We start from the raw sequence: 16470 nt of genomic DNA, 5'->3' as shown, positions 1-16470 counted from the left end.
TGTTCTGCTTCCTACTGCTGAAAGGTAGTAAATACGCAAAGCTAGTAAATACATGCAATACCTGTATTATGCATGAAACTCCACTGTATCTTCCTGGGCTATCCAATTAAAATTCCTATTTAGGATTTTCAACAGTTTTACATCCAGTTTACTGAAAAAGTATGTTGGGTTTGTAGGTCCTTGCAGTAATAGTTTTATAATTAGTAGCTATAAGGCCAGTTACAAAGTTAAATTTGGATTCTACTGGGGTTTCACATAGAATTAGCTTTGTGATTTAAAATGTTCTGATTTCTAAGCTGCATTTTCTCCTCTTTGATCAGGTGACATGATGACCTTACTAATGAAGAAAGACACCTTATCAGAAGAGGAGACACAGTTTTACATTTCTGAAACTGTGCTGGCCATAGATGCTATTCACCAGCTGGGATTCATCCACAGAGATATTAAACCAGATAACCTTCTGCTCGATGCTAAGGCATGTAATATGCATGTAAACTGCCTATGCTTTAAACACCTCAATCCGCAGATACTGCCATTTATAGTGGTGCTAATCAGCAGGAACGAGTAGTGCCATGCTGGTGACTTTAAACTAGCTGGAGTAAAGGCAGAAAGCAGTTGTTATCTTTCCCTTGTAGAACACCAGTGTACTTAAAGCAAAACTGCCCTTGTTTTTTGTTGGAAAGCCTTTTAATCCTTTTAAGACTTTTAAGGAAAGCCTTTTAAGTGAGAATACCCACTTATGGTGTCCAGGTGCTTATATTAGTACACGTTAAAAACTGATATGCATAGTTCTAAGATGAATGAAAGCATGAAACGTTCAGACAATGCTAAACAATCAGTTCAATTCCTGCAGTTATCTCATCTGTTTCATTACCCACTCACCAGTGGAAACACTGTCTGTTAGATGGACTATAGCAAGCCATAAAATGGGTGCAGTATGCATCATACACAAATCTGTAGACTGTCTAGCTTTGGTATCTGGAAACCTGATTAAAAACAGGTTACCATCAAAACAAAGGAATTTTGTCGCGGTGGCTTTCTCAGTCTCAGTGGTATCCAGTTCAAAAGAAAACCCAGGCAAACTACCTGCCCTCAGCTGTTGCAGAAATATAGATGTAACCGTTCCCAGGGGGCAATAACCCTTTTGAGAGAAAACACACTCGCACATTGCATCAAGATCCAGTTGTTATTTGTCTACTTTTGCTGGATTAGGTAGTCCTGTGCAAGTCCATGATGGCCTGAGAAGGCAAGTGCAGTTATTAAAAGTTTCTTTTTTCAAGCGTTATCTTTCCCAATTTAGTTTTTATCTTCTCTGATTTTTTTTTTTTAGGGTCATGTAAAACTGTCTGATTTTGGGCTATGCACAGGTTTAAAGAAGGCTCACAGAACAGAGTTCTACAGGAACCTTACACACAACCCACCAAGTGACTTCTGTAAGTATAAGGTGTTGTAGCTAAATATTTAAATAGTTTTGAGCTGCAGCTATGCCACATCATAATTTATTTCTGCTGGATTAAGCAAGATTGGTCAGGCTGATTGCATTTAGCTGGAAAGCTGGAAATGCGTGTTCCCTGGGACATGGAAGCATTTCACAGGAAAGAAATTATGATTTCCACAGTGTTAATGTATTTTGCACATTAGTATAGATACAAATACACATAATATTACTGTATTTTTCATAACAATGTTAGTCAAGTCACAGAAACACGGGCATAGGTTTCATGTGCTGACTTACTGAAGTCAGTGACAATCTTATGAAGCTTTTCGTAATGGTAAAGTTGTCCATCAACATGCCGTGGTGACACATCCATGTTCTGTTGTACCCTACAAATGTAAAACCCCTCTGCAGTTCTTGGATTCTTCACTTGTTGCTTAAAAAAGAATTGCCCCATCCGGATATACATTGCCAGCTGCAAAAATAAGTGCTGCTGATCTCAGATCAATCTGTAAAACTTTCAGCAAGTTCTAATTTAGAATTGCTGATCATGTGTCCTACTTGCATGAGTTTCAGCTGCAAATTGGACAGTAGTTATTCATTTTCACATCTCCAGTTATAATCAAGTATTTGTTTCTAGACTAAAGCATTCTAAAGATACAAAATAGTTATTCTTTGAAAACAGAATGTTATCAGTCTTTTCTTTTAATTCGCACAAATGCATTTATTATCCAATAACTATTTTGTAAATTAGCATTTCAGAATATGAACTCAAAGAGAAAAGCAGAAACATGGAAGAAGAACAGGCGACAGCTGGTGAGTTAATAAAATTATGTATTTTTTTTTTAAAAAACTAGTTATAGAAAATGTTAAATAAAAACTCGGCATTAGCGCTACTGGTCTTTAAAAAATGAAAGGCCCTCATCCCTTACAGATGTTGCTCTCTTGAAGCTCCCAAATGGCAAATAACTAAAAAGAAGGTGGTCTAGTGATTCCAGTTGTGGAATAGCTCAGAGATCAGGGTTGCTTTGTTCTGTTTTCAGAACTGTGACTAGGAAGACCCTGCTCTTCTCTGTGCCTGTGTTTCCTGTATGAGCATCTGGACTAACTAACCTCAGGTGTCAGCAACTGCTTAGCAAAGCTGTATCTTGAGTTTGTCTTCTAGACGGACCTGGTGTTGACACTGTGTGTGAACTCCTGGGTTTAATTCCTGCAGTTCAGTGTCATAAGAAGATGCATAGCTGCTTGGTTCTTTTTCGGAGAACTGGGGGGAAAACTTCTTTGTCCTTCTGAACGGGAATATGATGGAAAGGCAGTAGAGGGTATTGGGACTGGAGTGCTGCAGCTTGGGTTTATAATGAAAAGTGGTCAAGTAATAAAGGGAGCTCTGGCATTAATTGAATCAAAGGAAAGTATCTGTTAGCCAAGGTATTTCAGAATTTCAGCCCTGCTTGTGATTTTCATGAAACAGCAGTTGCAAAAACCTCAGTTTTCAAATTTTGGAAGTTTTTATTTTGTACTCCCCTTCTAAAAAGTGATATGCTACACTATTGCCAAAAAGCTTTTGGGTTGTTTTTTGTTTCCTTATGAAACATAATGAGATTGAAATGCAAACATCCTGCCTCATAGGGGCTGTATTTCACACCCTTTCTCCCTCTTGGTGTTAGATCCCTAAAAAGGCTACATCTCCAGGTCAGTAAAGACTGACACAAAAGAACTGAGTGGTGAAGCTAGAACAGAGAGAATAAAAAGCCAAAATGACAACTTGTATCAACAATATTTGAAAAGGAGCCATATTCTTGGTTTCCATTAGTTCAAAACAAAATGTTTCTGATCTTTTCAATAAAATGAAGTAATTTGTTTCTGGTGAGACAAATGAAAGTAAAAGATCTTTCTGGCAAAAATGGTACTGGTGGACTTTTCTTGGTTTTGTGGGGTTGTGTTTTATCTTCCCCCTGCTGCCCCATGCAAAATTTTCCATCATAAAGTAGCTCAAGAATTATCTAGGCTGCATGTTTAAAAGGTTAAAAGGATCAAGCCTGGGTCCAGTAAGAGCTCAAATTAATTTTGCCTTAAAGACAAGGTAATACGTGGAACAGTTAGTGTATCGCGAGTGTCACACATGGGAATGTACCACTGGTTATCCCTTTTAACAAAAACAAACAAATGCCCAAAACTACAGCAACAACAACAACTGAACTTCTTGGGTATTTTAGTAATGCAGCTACCTGAAACTTTAGCTAAGATGGCCTTCTGATATCGCAGTGGGAATATTCTATGGTTTTGTCACATTTAGGAGGATGACTTCCATTTACTTTCCAAGTTCTCTCTGTGCTTAGTTATGTAAAAGAATAATGTTCTTGGGAGTTTAGATGCTGTGGCTTCTCAAATTAAGCATTCTTGTCCATCCAAATAACAAGATCCTATATGTGAATGCCCAGGAAAAGGTTTCGTGAAGTGTAAAAACATAGTATTTATCTTTTAAAGCATTTATTCTTTTTTTTTTTCCAGGCATATTCTACTGTTGGAACCCCAGACTATATTGCACCAGAAGTATTTATGCAGACTGGGTACAACAAGCTGTGTGATTGGTGGTCTTTGGGAGTGATTATGTATGAAATGCTAATAGGTATGATAAAGACCCCAACTTAGGAATAATTCAGAGAGTTCAAAGGTAATAGGGTCCATTAGTTAACCAAGTCTGATCCCTGGCATAGTGGAGGTACCAGAATCTCATTCACTTCTACCTGAAGTAAGCCCCAAATTCAGCTTCCAGAAAACTCTGAAGTCTTCCCACCTTTCCAAGAAGACAGAAAGAGATGATGCCTCAGTTGTTTCAGTGAATAACCATTGACTGTTAAATGTTTTTGAGGTCCAGTCTCGTTATTTGGAAGTAACAAAAGAACCTTTTTACTGTTGCGCTACAAAAGAGAGAACTTCTGGCTAGTACTGCTTGTTAGATTTGGGAGCCATAGTGGCAAAAGCAGAGGCTCAGGTCGCTTCCCTCTTCTGGGAAAAGCTTGTTAATTTTTCTGTTTGTTTGTGCAGGGTATCCACCTTTCTGCTCAGAAACACCACAAGAGACTTACAGGAAAGTTATGAACTGGAAAGAAACGTTGGTATTTCCTCCAGAGGTGCCCATTTCAGAGAAAGCAAAGGATTTAATTCTAAGGTCAGTAACAAAAGCGCACTTCTGGCTGCTTACTCAGGCATAGTCATCTTCCATTAGGTTACCTTTTCATTCTGCAGGAAGGAAGCTTTAGATTGGAAGGGAAGTTGGTTTCTTAGTTGCCATCCTTGATGGATGTTTTTTTTTTTTTAGTCTTTTTCCCATTGCCATTTGTTTAATGTGAAGGAATAACACACCATTTCTCTCTTCTCAGAGGGAACTAGAAAATAACCACTCTCCAGCATCTGATGCATGGAACAGAAATCTTTAGATGTTTTGGATTTACTCACTTTTTCCAAAATGACAGTTTTTAATCCATTCAGTTTGCACTGAAGTTTTTGCGAGGGATTTTGGTGTCAATGTTAGGCAGAAATGCTTTCTCGTCCTGCAAGGTTTGGGGGAGATGTGTTGTGGTTTTTTTTTTTTTGCTTTGATACACCCACCCCTCCACCTCCCACAAAGATACCATTGCAAGCTTACACAATTTTATTACAAGCAAAAAGAGGAACGTACTTCATAGGCAGACCCAAGAACTAGAATTTATTATGAGTCCAAGCAGTGCTCCAGTAGCATACCACAAACATAATAAAACAAGCAGTTTTTCTTAATCCACTTAGAGTGATACTGACAGTTCAAATTATTTAATTATTGCTAATCCTCATTAATAAGTTTGTGTATAACAGTTTTATTAAGTTTTCAGTATCTGTCTCTAGTGTTCTGCTTAATCTCTCCTGTGTATGTCAGCATCTGAGCTCTTTGCTGGAAAGAGTGCAGTGTTGCTGCTGAGAATTTCTTCTTCCTCAGTCTTGGCTATGTTTGGGGCATTTTTAGGTATTTCAGGCAGTTTTTGTAACATGTCTTGCTCATTAATTTACTTATACAATGACTACTTGAATTTATTAGTTTTTCCCCACATACGAAAGGAGTTAAATAAGGGTAAAACATCTTGAGGTCAAAACAATAGGTTAGGCAACAAACACCTGGCCATTGGGTACTCTGTCCATTACAGCTCGGACAAGTTAAACAACATATATTTCAACTATAAGGAAGTTGCAGACAAAGCTGAAGTTTCTTTATTTTTATGGAGATAGATAAAACCAAACTAAAATAAGCTCAATTTCAGACAAAGCGTGACAAATCCCGAGACCCGGTTTGGCTAACTGTTGTTGCAAGGTTTGAGGTCTATTATTAGTACTTGGCATCAACCAACTGGCTGGATTGCAGTAAAAATAAAAGCAGGTTTGTGCTTCCCCCCCCCGCCCCCCACCCCCGAAGTGATGCTCAACTTACAAATAAAAGAACATTGCAGTCTATAATTGGAGAAAGTTAAACTATAAACTTGCTATGCTACTAAATTACATGCTGAAAATTTCACTAACTATTGAGAAGGTGACCTTTTTTGTATAGCAGTGCGTGGATATGCAAAGTGCTTTGTGAATCTGGATGATGTGACCTTGTGGAGAGATTGAGTTCAGGATAACTAAATTAACAACCAGAGGCTTTGCTCATCTATGCAAACAGGATTTCATTAAACAATGTCCAGCTGACTCGTAGAGCAACAGGAGACCCACATCCCCATGCTACCAAGTACTCCCCATTCCCAGGGGTTCATCAGGTGACTCCATGCTTGGCAAGACCAAGCTTTTTGTTTGACATGGGCGTGTTTTCCTGTTGCTGCAAACCTCCCTCTTTGCGTCACTGCTGACACCTTTTGCCATCCTCAAAGAGACTGCAAGGACTGCATAAAAACATAAACCAGCTCTATCTTTGCTAACACATACAAAAGATGGCTAGGATTTAATGAGCTCCTAGGCTGAGCATTGATATGCTCACCATCTCCTTGATGAGTCTTTTCCAGCCAGCTAGGCATCAGTCCAGGCAGGCGCCAGTCCAGAGGAGAGGGTCAGCCTCTCCTTCTCCCTGGAACAAATCCTTGATGTCACTGAGTTGCTGTCAGAAAGCTTCTACCTCCCTATTTTTTTTCTTTAGGATTTTATACTTTTTCTTGTTGGTGTTCTTCCTCCTGCCTACTTGAGCAGGTAATAGTCCCCATCTGTCTCCAATTTCACCTTTTTCTTCTTACTTGACTCTATGGACTTTCTCACAGCTGCTTCTTATAAATTGACAATTTCTTTTGGGGTCTGAGCTGAGGTTATGCAGCTGGGCCATATCAAAAACAGGCCTTGGGTCTTTGTACCACCAGCACCTGGACCTTTAAAGAGAGGGAAGAGGGGGTGATAGGGAGAATAGGGACATGGCATGTTTTGAATGTGTCTGACTCCTTGTCATTCCAAAATGTGACATCAGAGAGTAGTCCTATTTTACCAAGTGTATCTGTTCCTTTTAGTCTGACTTTGAAACATGGATTTTAAATAGGTGAGAACATGCAGAGGAGTTTTCAGTGGTGAGGACTCCAGCCTCCTTTCCGAACTAATCCTACAGGGCTAGAACTTGCAACAACTTTCACAAACCTTGAAGATGGGGACGCAACAGTTTAGAAAAGGTCTAAGCCACTGTCATTGTAGCTTTTTGTTTTGGGACTAACAGTATGCACTGCTTTTACATTACCCCAAATGATGGAACAATTTGAAAGAACTTCCTCAACTTCCTGATACAGGATACACAGCAGTTTTACTTGCTGTTGCTTCTGCTGCATTTATTGTAACATTCCCTTTATTTTTTCCGCGTTTCAGATTTTGTACAGACTCAGAAAATAGAATTGGTAGTAATGGAGTAGAGGAAATAAAAAGTCATCCGTTTTTTGAAGGAGTGGACTGGGGGCATATCAGGTATGTGTGTGTCTATATATTTTACACACTTCATAGAGAGAATGAAAGCCCTGAAAGCAAGAATTTTATGTACTATGATGTCAAGGATAATTATTGCCAATTCATCTTTTATTTTGAAAAGCAGCTACTGGGAGCAAGTGGGTGACAGCGAAGGTTTTCAGGCCTTGCTGACATTCATAGATCTGATCAGAGTTTGTCTTCAGATGCCTCAGATTACTCCAGAGTGCCCAGGGTGGAAAGAAATTGTGGTAGGGTGGCTGCATTATTCCAGATGTATATGCCTTGGTATCAGCAGAGAGCTCCTCATCAGTAGTGATGGGCTCTGCAGCTACTGCTATAATTGGCTTTTTTTGGTAATAGGAGTATGAGAAAAGCAAACTCTATTCCAAAATTGCAGGGGAAATAGATGGATTAAGAGGAGAGGCAGCAAGTAGAAGAAAAGCACAGGGCATGTCTTTACTTCACGCTGCAGATACCATACCTGAGTGAACCGGTATGTCTACAGAGCACTGGGCAGAGGCGCTGACTCAACTCAGAGTCGCAGCCTCTGTGGCCAAATTCTGCTGGGCAAAGCCTGGGTAGAGGGCCTGGCCGATGCAGCCATACCAGTTCCAGCCCAAGCTTGTGCTGGCAGATGCTAAGTTGCATCTGCGTGTACCCAAAGTGGTAACACCTTTAGAGCAGACTTTGGTGGCCCCACAGATATTTTCAGTTGAAATGATGGTTGCTGTTCAGCTCTCTTTAAGGTTTGAGGTAGTCTGCCCTTTCAGTAATACTGCAGTTTCCTACATGAAAATTTATAGTGTGGGCGTGTGACTGTCCAGCTCTTGAACATCTCATTTCCTCTGGTGCAGAAAGCCTCATTTAACTTATCTTTTCAGTGTGGGAGGCATTAATAAGCAGCAAGAGCAGTAACATATCTGTTCATGCCACATTTGGTAACCTGGCAGAATGGCTTCCCCGTTCCACCCAGAAGTGGATTTAATTGTAATAATTACAGCTGTAATAAGCTTACAGGTGTAAATTAATGACTTTCCCACAGTGCTGTGTTCCAGTTTGAATGCTTTCGTGGGACAGATCACTTAAGCAACTTTGAAAGCCACCTTAAAACTTCTTAAAGGGCTGCCTAATTGTTGAACTACTACAGCAGTTAACATGTCAGAGCCAACTCATTTTGCATGAGAGATATTGGGGACTGAGTGTCAGAAATAGGAGCTACAGTAGAAAGGTATTTGGATGAAGTCCAGGCTGATGAGCGCTGGAACTGTAAAGCAACACATTTGATGGCTCCAAATGCAAGTAAAATCCTGCTTGACTGGGTTTATGAAACGAAGGTAACCACAGTGGTTCTTGGTGACAACGAAGATCGTAGCGATACCGCAGATAAGCTTGGAATGCTATTTCAGTTAATGGGGAAAATTGTTTTCTCCAACTTTGCCAAGAAGATACTAATGCTAGATAGGAAACCAATAAATTTCCCTGTCATGTCAGCAAACAGGCGAGTCAGATACAACATCCCTTTAAATTAAAGCATAAAGGTTCCACTGAGTCCATCAGAGATGTAACTAAAAAGCTAAGTTAAACAAAACTGGAACTTAATGTATCTTTTCATAGTATTCACTATTCTGCCATTTATTTCTATTTACAGGGAAAGACCAGCTGCAATCCCTATAGAAATCAAAAGTATTGATGATACTTCCAACTTCGATGAATTTCCTGAATCTGATATCTTACAGCCAGGTAACACTGCCATTGTAAATTCCAAATTTCCATCTATGACATGCCAGAATACTCCACAGATTTTTTTGTTGTTTTTGTTTATATTTATTTCTCTGATATCAAGGTAATGTACAGACCTGACCTAGAGAGTTTATTTAAAATATAAATGTAAACCTATGACACCTCATGGCTTCTACTTCCTCAGAACTTTGGAGAAAAAAAAAAAAAGCCCACAGGTTTTAACAGTTAAATCTATTAGTAAAAATGGTTTGCATATATAACGAGAGCAGAAAACAGTTCCTTTTTCTACCACACAGTCTAACTAAATTCTGCACTGATTTGCTTTTGTTCTGTAATGACTTTTGAGTTTCATGCCAAACATAAATGTGAGTGTATTTGTGGGAAAAAATTTTCAGACAGATGATTTTAATATAGTGATTTATGAACCTGAGTGGCCCTGCAAATCATTTAGGCTTTTTTAAACTGTTGATTTCTATTGACAAGTAGTAGGAGATTTTTATAAGGAAAAGGCTTGATTCTCTGGCATGCCAAATTCTCCAAGTTCCCACTGTTCTCAAGTAATTATTAATGGCTTAAAGATAGCAGATATACAGCAATGATTAATTTATGACATATAAGTGTAGGTGTGCTAACAACCATCAGAATTACCATAAAGCTGCGGGTTTTGTTATGAAATGCCTTTTATTTAATGGCAAGGAAGTGTGTCCTTTTAATGCAAAAGCAATTGATCTCCAGTGCCTAGGTTAAGCTGTTTGAGTCCATATTTGGATAATGTCAAGTACATTTGAATATCTTTTGGCATCTCAGACCCAGTGAAAATGCTACTGTACAAACAGTATACAAAAACAGAATACAAACTTTGATATCGGTGTGTTTGGCATCTTGAGTTGAAATTTCTGTTGTAGAACTCTAAAGCAGCAACCAGAGAGCTAAATATACAAGCTCACTGCAGTGAATGTCTGTGCGCAGCACGCCAGCCACGTGGGCTGTTCATAAAATATAAGGAGGCTGTACAAGCCTCGCTGAAGCTATAAGCAGGGAGGAAGTCCCAGGAGAGTAATGTGTGTCATATGTGTAGTTCTCTTGGGAGAATGTGGATATATCTTTTTCTTCTGTTTGTGATGAGGATAACATGATAGGCATACATGTATTTGTGCATGGAACATCCTAAATGTTGTGCTTTTTATAATTCTGTATCCTGTGGGTGTGTTAGAGGTTCCTGTCAAGGTATGGGAACCTGTTAGTGTGTGTAGACATACTAAATCCCAAACCAACAAATATCCTTTTTTCTGGTTCAGAGAGATATGTTGAAACTGTAACTCTTCTCAGACCATTGATAAAAGGCAGCTGACCTGATTAGAAACAGCATTTCTTCAAGGAATTTCTGCTGACTAGGGAAATAAGAATTCAGGGCTGTTTATGTCAGTGCTGTGTGAAAAGTCCTCTCAGAAGCAGCGCTGGTTTTAATTGTTTTGGTTTGTTTTTTCTTTTGTCTCCGAATTCTAGTGCCAAACACAACAGAACCTGACTACAAATCCAAAGACTGGGTTTTCCTCAATTATACCTACAAGAGGTTTGAAGGGCTCACACAGCGTGGCTCAATCCCTTCCTACATGAAAGCTGGGAAGCTGTGAAACAAAACACGAACCCACAAAAGAAATAAAAATACAAACCTCAGGTAGCTGCATCACCAGACCCGCTTGGCATTAGTTATCAATACATTGACTCTGGTGCGCATCAATTTCACAAGGAAATTCTACAGGATTAGGATTTCTAAGACTACTACAGGAATTAGTTGGCAGTGCCAGCTGGCTTTTTTTTTAATATTTGAATATTTTTGTTAACTTTATTATACAAAGGTACTGGAATAAAAGGAACGTACATCCCTTTAACTGCACTGCCTATGTGTGTATAATGGTTAATTATGCCTCTCTGTACTGTGGCTTTGTTTGTACTGTAAACCATCTAATCCACCCAGGAGTAAAACATACTATTTTATGCAGCATTGCTGTTCTACTGCTTACCTGGTGGGTTTTAGATACGCAGTATAAAAAAACCATTGCCCACACTTGCAAAATTCTCTGAGCAGTTGCTCAAGGGTGTTCCATGTGTGGTCTGCAGATACCCCATGAGTGTGGCAACACTGAACTATTTTAAACAGCAGTGTCCTGTGGGCCTACTTGTACCCTGCCTACCCTTGCTTCTCCCCACTGGAGGGCTTTATCAGCTGATCATCCCTTCTTTCTTCCTTTTTCCACTGTGTGTGGTGGCGAGACAGTCTCTGATCCTTTTAGTGGTATTTCTGCTTTAAATGATAGTTGATGGGTATTACTGCTTAAGATGATGATGCCTGTTGGCAACTTCAGAAGAAAAAACGAATATGAATAAAAATTATAAAGATTTTTAATGGAAGGGAAACTTTCTGTTACCAAGGTCTGAAGAGATGGCAGAGTTTCCGGGACTGCAGTCCTGCCTCTGCTGTAAAGCAGATCATCTTTTTGCTATAATTCAAATAGCCGTTTATGTCTGTGCAAAATGTATTCTAGAAAAGTGATCAAACTGCTGCTTTTTCTTTTTTGTCCCCCTAAGAAATTCCATGCAGAAGGGATCGTGCTTTAGCCTTTTCTTTCCAGAATACCCCATAGCAGCCTCTGCCAAGCTAGAGGAAATGGAGTGCCCTACTCCTCTGTGGGCTCCATCATCTTCTAGTATCTCCATCTAATGTGGACCACAGAATTACAAAGGATCAGCTGAGTTTGCAGCCTGGTTTCCAGGAACCAACCATGACTGAATTGGGCAGAGCATCTAAACGCTATTCACCCCAGTCTGCAGGATGGCGACTAACTGACAGCAGAGACAGGTCTCCTTCTCCTAGGTCAAGGAAACTAAAGCAGAAATCCTTCCGTGTGCAGGGATGGCTTTGCTTCTGAGCCCAGCAGCAGTTCAGGACTGAACTGCACTTCTCCAACAGTTTGCAATTATCTGATTGCTGGCAAATTTATCTGTATCTCTGCCTGTACTAGCGTATTATCTGCAGTACTTTGAATCTATTACGATAGAGATCTTTGATGTCATTTTCTGGTTACAAAAGGGGTTTACAGCAATGAACAATTCCCCAGTAACTGAACAAGCAGAGTCACTGTGGCTGTCTTCCTCCTCTGAATGCAAGTGAAAGGCACTCTAAAACCTTTGCAACGCCCATTGGAATGAAGCACAGGATGTTTTGGCATACAGTAGGAGAGACTCCATTAGGCTGGCTTTTGCAGCAAAGTGGAAGTTACTATTTATTAAGCCATTACCGAAATATTTATTGCTGTTAGGCACCATGGTATTAGCTGCTGAATTATTTGTATGCTTTAAAAACAAACACACTGAGGTGTTCATCTGCTATATAAAAGACCATTTACCAGCAAGATTTCTGTGCCTCAGTGGCTTACTGATGTGCACATAGTCTTCCCCAATCCAACAGCTACTAGGTTTCTCAAGGACTTTAGTGATGTCTTTCCCTCAAATATTTTGTCTCCCTTCAAGCATCTAATCTGATATTTATACTGCATTTTTTCAAAAAATTTTAGCCTTCAGCTCATTGCAGAGGAGTAGCCAGTGCCTCAGGGCCCACCCAATCTATAGTGTTATATCAGAACATGGCTGAGCTAAACATTTGCCCAAATGCTGGACTTGTGTGGGAGCAGCTCATTTTGATCTCCTAGGTTTTTTTTTCCCAGACCTTATGCTAATTAACACCCTTTTACTGCTGCTGGGGCAAGATCCCTCAGAAATTTTCCAATATTATTCTTACTCCTGTCAATGTAGTGAAGCTCAACCTGTATCCCTCCAAAGACTGTCCAAAAACAGTGACTCACTTAAATCCACCTTTATGCTTTCAGACTTCATTCTGCCAGTGCCCTAGCAGCTTGTGAGGCTCCTCAGGAAAGGAAATTCCTTTTCTGAGGCCCTCAATCCATTCTACTGAGGCAGATTAGCTTGGGTAGGAAATATCCAAGATGCAAACTTGGCCTGAAAGGACACTGCTATTCAAAAGATAATTTCTATTAGTTTTCATTTCCAGTCTCATTCATGGGGTACTATGTGCACCAGAAGTGGAATTCCTGCAAACAACACATTTCAATAGACCACAGTAACCCTATTTGTGTAATAGAAAAAGAAGTCTCTGCCTGAACTTGCTAAGACAAGATAAGTTTCATGGAAACTGCAAATGCTCAATAATAGTGGTAATTTTTTCTTTTCCTGGGGGGTTTGGGGGAGGGGAAATATACACTTAATTTAAAACTATCAAACAACTATGTCTGTACATACTCACTGGTTTACAAACTTGGGCAAAAGCTCAACCCTTATATTTGTAACACTAAAGATAATACTCATTTAAAATTGCGGATGATTAATCATATCAGTGCTCACATAGGAGTTATATCCATAGGGAAACAGCCTGCAGCCTATTTAGCATAAAATCCTGTATTGTGGTAGTTGATTTTTGTTTTTTTAAACATAGCATTATTTTAATCAGTAAGTCAAGTTAAACAAAATAGTAACTACTGCTTTTAGGATGATAGAATTTTTTTTAAAGGTAAAACTGTGACACTGTAATGGATTAAAGAGAACAGAAGAAGGTTAATCTACACTGGCTTTCAAAAACGGAAGTGCGACATATCTTTTTGTCTTGTTTTTGTTTTATTCCTTCGGACAGTTGTGTTTTCCTTCAGCGATGTTTGTCACTGTGCCATTTATTTTTCTTATTCTTGGAGTACCAAAGATCCTGAAATGGCTTGATGATTGCATCCATGTGAAAATTTATTTTCTGGAAGTATGTTTTGTTAACTTTTGTTAAAATGTGGAATTGTGTATGCAAATTGTTATCAGAGGTTTGCTGGGAAGTTAACCTATTCCAGCAGGGAAAACTTGAGTGTGTCAATGGAAGTGGTGAGCCTGAATCCAAATTCTGGATCTGAATACCCTGAAACTGGGGAAGGAAGCTTGGATTGGGAAATGCAGCTGAGCTTTTGCACTTTGTTCCATCTCCAGTCAGCGTGAGTGAGTGGCCTTAGGTACAGGACATCAGCAGAGGTTGTTTCATGTGCAAAAGGAGTTTAAAAAATTGCCAGCATTCAGAAATCAAATATTGTTGATACTGCATTTGCACTGTTAAATTTGCCTTGCTGGAGAGTTATATAAGTGTTATTTTTATAGGTCAATTGTTAAACACCTGAGCCGCTGGATACAGTATGGAATAATAGCATCTGACGTGGGTGAATTCACCAAAGTGCAAAGGGGCTTGCTGAAAGCTCTCCACATGACTAAGATAAATGGGCATAAGCAGTACAAAGGGTGTTGTGTCGGCTCCTTCTGAAGAGGTGACTTTCCTCCTCTGCAACAGCAAGTAGGGAATACTGCAGTTTAGCCCACTTGTACTCTAATGCTTAGGAAGTGCTCTCACTTTTTCAATAATACGAGCAATTACAAGCATTGTAACATACTGTACCGTGTCCTTTTAATATTGATATTACAGCAGCTCGTTCTCGGAGTCGAAATGGCAACTGCTATATTTTTCCTAGACTGTTTCATTAGCTGTGGTTGGGAAAGTTACATAGAAGCATTATAAAAATTTATATGAGGCTTTTTACAGCATTTGAAAATAAAAGTAGCATTCTTTTTGTAAAGTTGCTGTTTTTATTTTTTCACACCAGTGTACTGGATTTTTCTCTTCCAGAATGGGGGGCACTAAGGAATTGAGACACTATTCTGTGTATTCTCATCTTGAATTCCATAGACAGTTAAAACCCCGGGGTCGCTACTCTGAATCAGAAAATAGAGATCACAAAAATTGCTCAACTTGTACCAGCTGCAGTCACATGAAGCTACTTCTACAAGGGTTATTGCTTTTCACAAAAGACTACCTTCTTCCCTCTAGACCATAATTTATTCAGGAAAGGCTTCCACAGGCAGTTGTGTCCTTCAATGCACTACAGAAACAATTTTGTCCTACCGTTCCCTCTTCCTTGCTGAGTTTAGAGCAGTGGCAGCAGATGCAGTTGTGAAATAGTCACGTAAAGAAATTATTACAGAGTTGAGCAGCTGAAAGCAAAGAGGAGCTAGCAGCTGGTGACTGGCCTTCTCTGAAGCCCTCCAGAGAATAACAGCCTTCCACTTGAGAACTGCTGCTCTCAGTAAATTATACAACTTTAACAGAATTTTACAAATTCTATTTAATGGGATTATGCTTTTCTCCCAGTAACCAGATGATACCTCAGAGCTACATATCATAAGGAAATGCAGGCTTAGTTCTTTATCTCTTTGCATTACCAAATTCAGTATTCCTCAAAAGTACAACACTTTAATGACAAATATAAAGCCTATGCTTTCAGCATGTGCAGAAAATTTTTTTTAAATCAACCACTTTAAAATACTATCTATAGTTTAGTGTTTATAAAGCATACTACAAATATCTGTTGTGCATTTTCCATGTCTTTATTCTCGTACAAAGTGTGCCATGTACCTAAGCAAAACAACTATGCTTTGGATGATAAAATGACTTTTCTGACAATCTTTCCTATGAAAGAGGATGGAAGAGTATTCGGAAGAGTTTGTCCCTGGCTGTTGGGAGTGATGACAATAGCAGTTCCCAGCTCTGGACTAGACAAGGATGTATTTGCAGTTCAGGCAGCGCTTAATGTACTTCCTTAAGGTAATCTTATTTAACATGCATGTTAGTTTTAAATAGCAGAGAGGTTCTAAAACCCCTATCCCATAGCTGAATTTCAAAGATGAAAGCAGGTTTTAACTGGGTGCCAGTAGACTGCAACCTGTCAGCCCTGCTGGGTTCAGCAGTGCTAGGCTCTGCTCCACAGAATGCCATTCTGCCTAAAAGAAGTTGTTGTCTGACAGATACCGGGTATGTTAACTATTTGGACAGTTGATGGCAAACTAGTGGCTATGTAATACAATGAGCTTGTTTTCTGTCAATAATAACAGCACCAGGATTTGTACACTTTATCAGACAGGAACACTTCTACAGTAGGTGTGAGGGGAAATGAATCTTTATACATGCAGAGAATGTTTGTCTCTCCGCCCTCTACTCCTCCTACCACCTCTCTTCAGATTATCTGATAGCGGGGAGGTTACTCTTCTCTGGGGAAATGTGGCATGTAGGCTTGAACCTCCTCATGCTGAGGAGGGAAACTAACCCAGGCTTCTCATTTCCCAGTCAAGTTAGAACTCTGCTAGGAACAGTTTGTTTCTGATTTGAACTGACCCTTGATGCCACATCTTGTTTCTGTACCAGCTGCTTTAATCTGTTTCTAGTGAGCCACCATCTGCTGCTG

The 16470-nt window shown here is 39.5% G+C and overlaps 1 protein-coding gene across 2 annotated transcripts in view; it reads left to right on the top strand.

The window, feature by feature from the left end:
* STK38L (serine/threonine kinase 38 like) overlaps positions 1-14808 on the top strand; it is a 50792-nt gene extending 35984 nt beyond the window's left edge. For both annotated transcript variants that reach the window (XM_075113469.1, XM_075113478.1), the window contains exons 7-14: positions 321-475; positions 1331-1433; positions 2190-2251; positions 3947-4064; positions 4484-4607; positions 7298-7393; positions 9042-9133; positions 10640-14808. In XM_075113469.1, the coding sequence (XP_074969570.1) occupies positions 321-475; positions 1331-1433; positions 2190-2251; positions 3947-4064; positions 4484-4607; positions 7298-7393; positions 9042-9133; positions 10640-10767 (878 nt within the window). In that variant the 3' untranslated portion in view covers positions 10768-14808. The remainder of the gene's footprint in view (positions 1-320; positions 476-1330; positions 1434-2189; positions 2252-3946; positions 4065-4483; positions 4608-7297; positions 7394-9041; positions 9134-10639) is intronic.
* Positions 14809-16470: the final 1662 nt, after the last annotated feature.

The sequence above is a fragment of the Phalacrocorax aristotelis genome, chromosome 1, assembly GCF_949628215.1.
Source record: "Phalacrocorax aristotelis chromosome 1, bGulAri2.1, whole genome shotgun sequence".
Lineage (NCBI taxonomy): Eukaryota > Metazoa > Chordata > Aves > Suliformes > Phalacrocoracidae > Phalacrocorax > Phalacrocorax aristotelis.
Note: the sequence above shows the minus strand (reverse complement) of the source record. Positions and strands in the feature narration are given on the sequence as shown.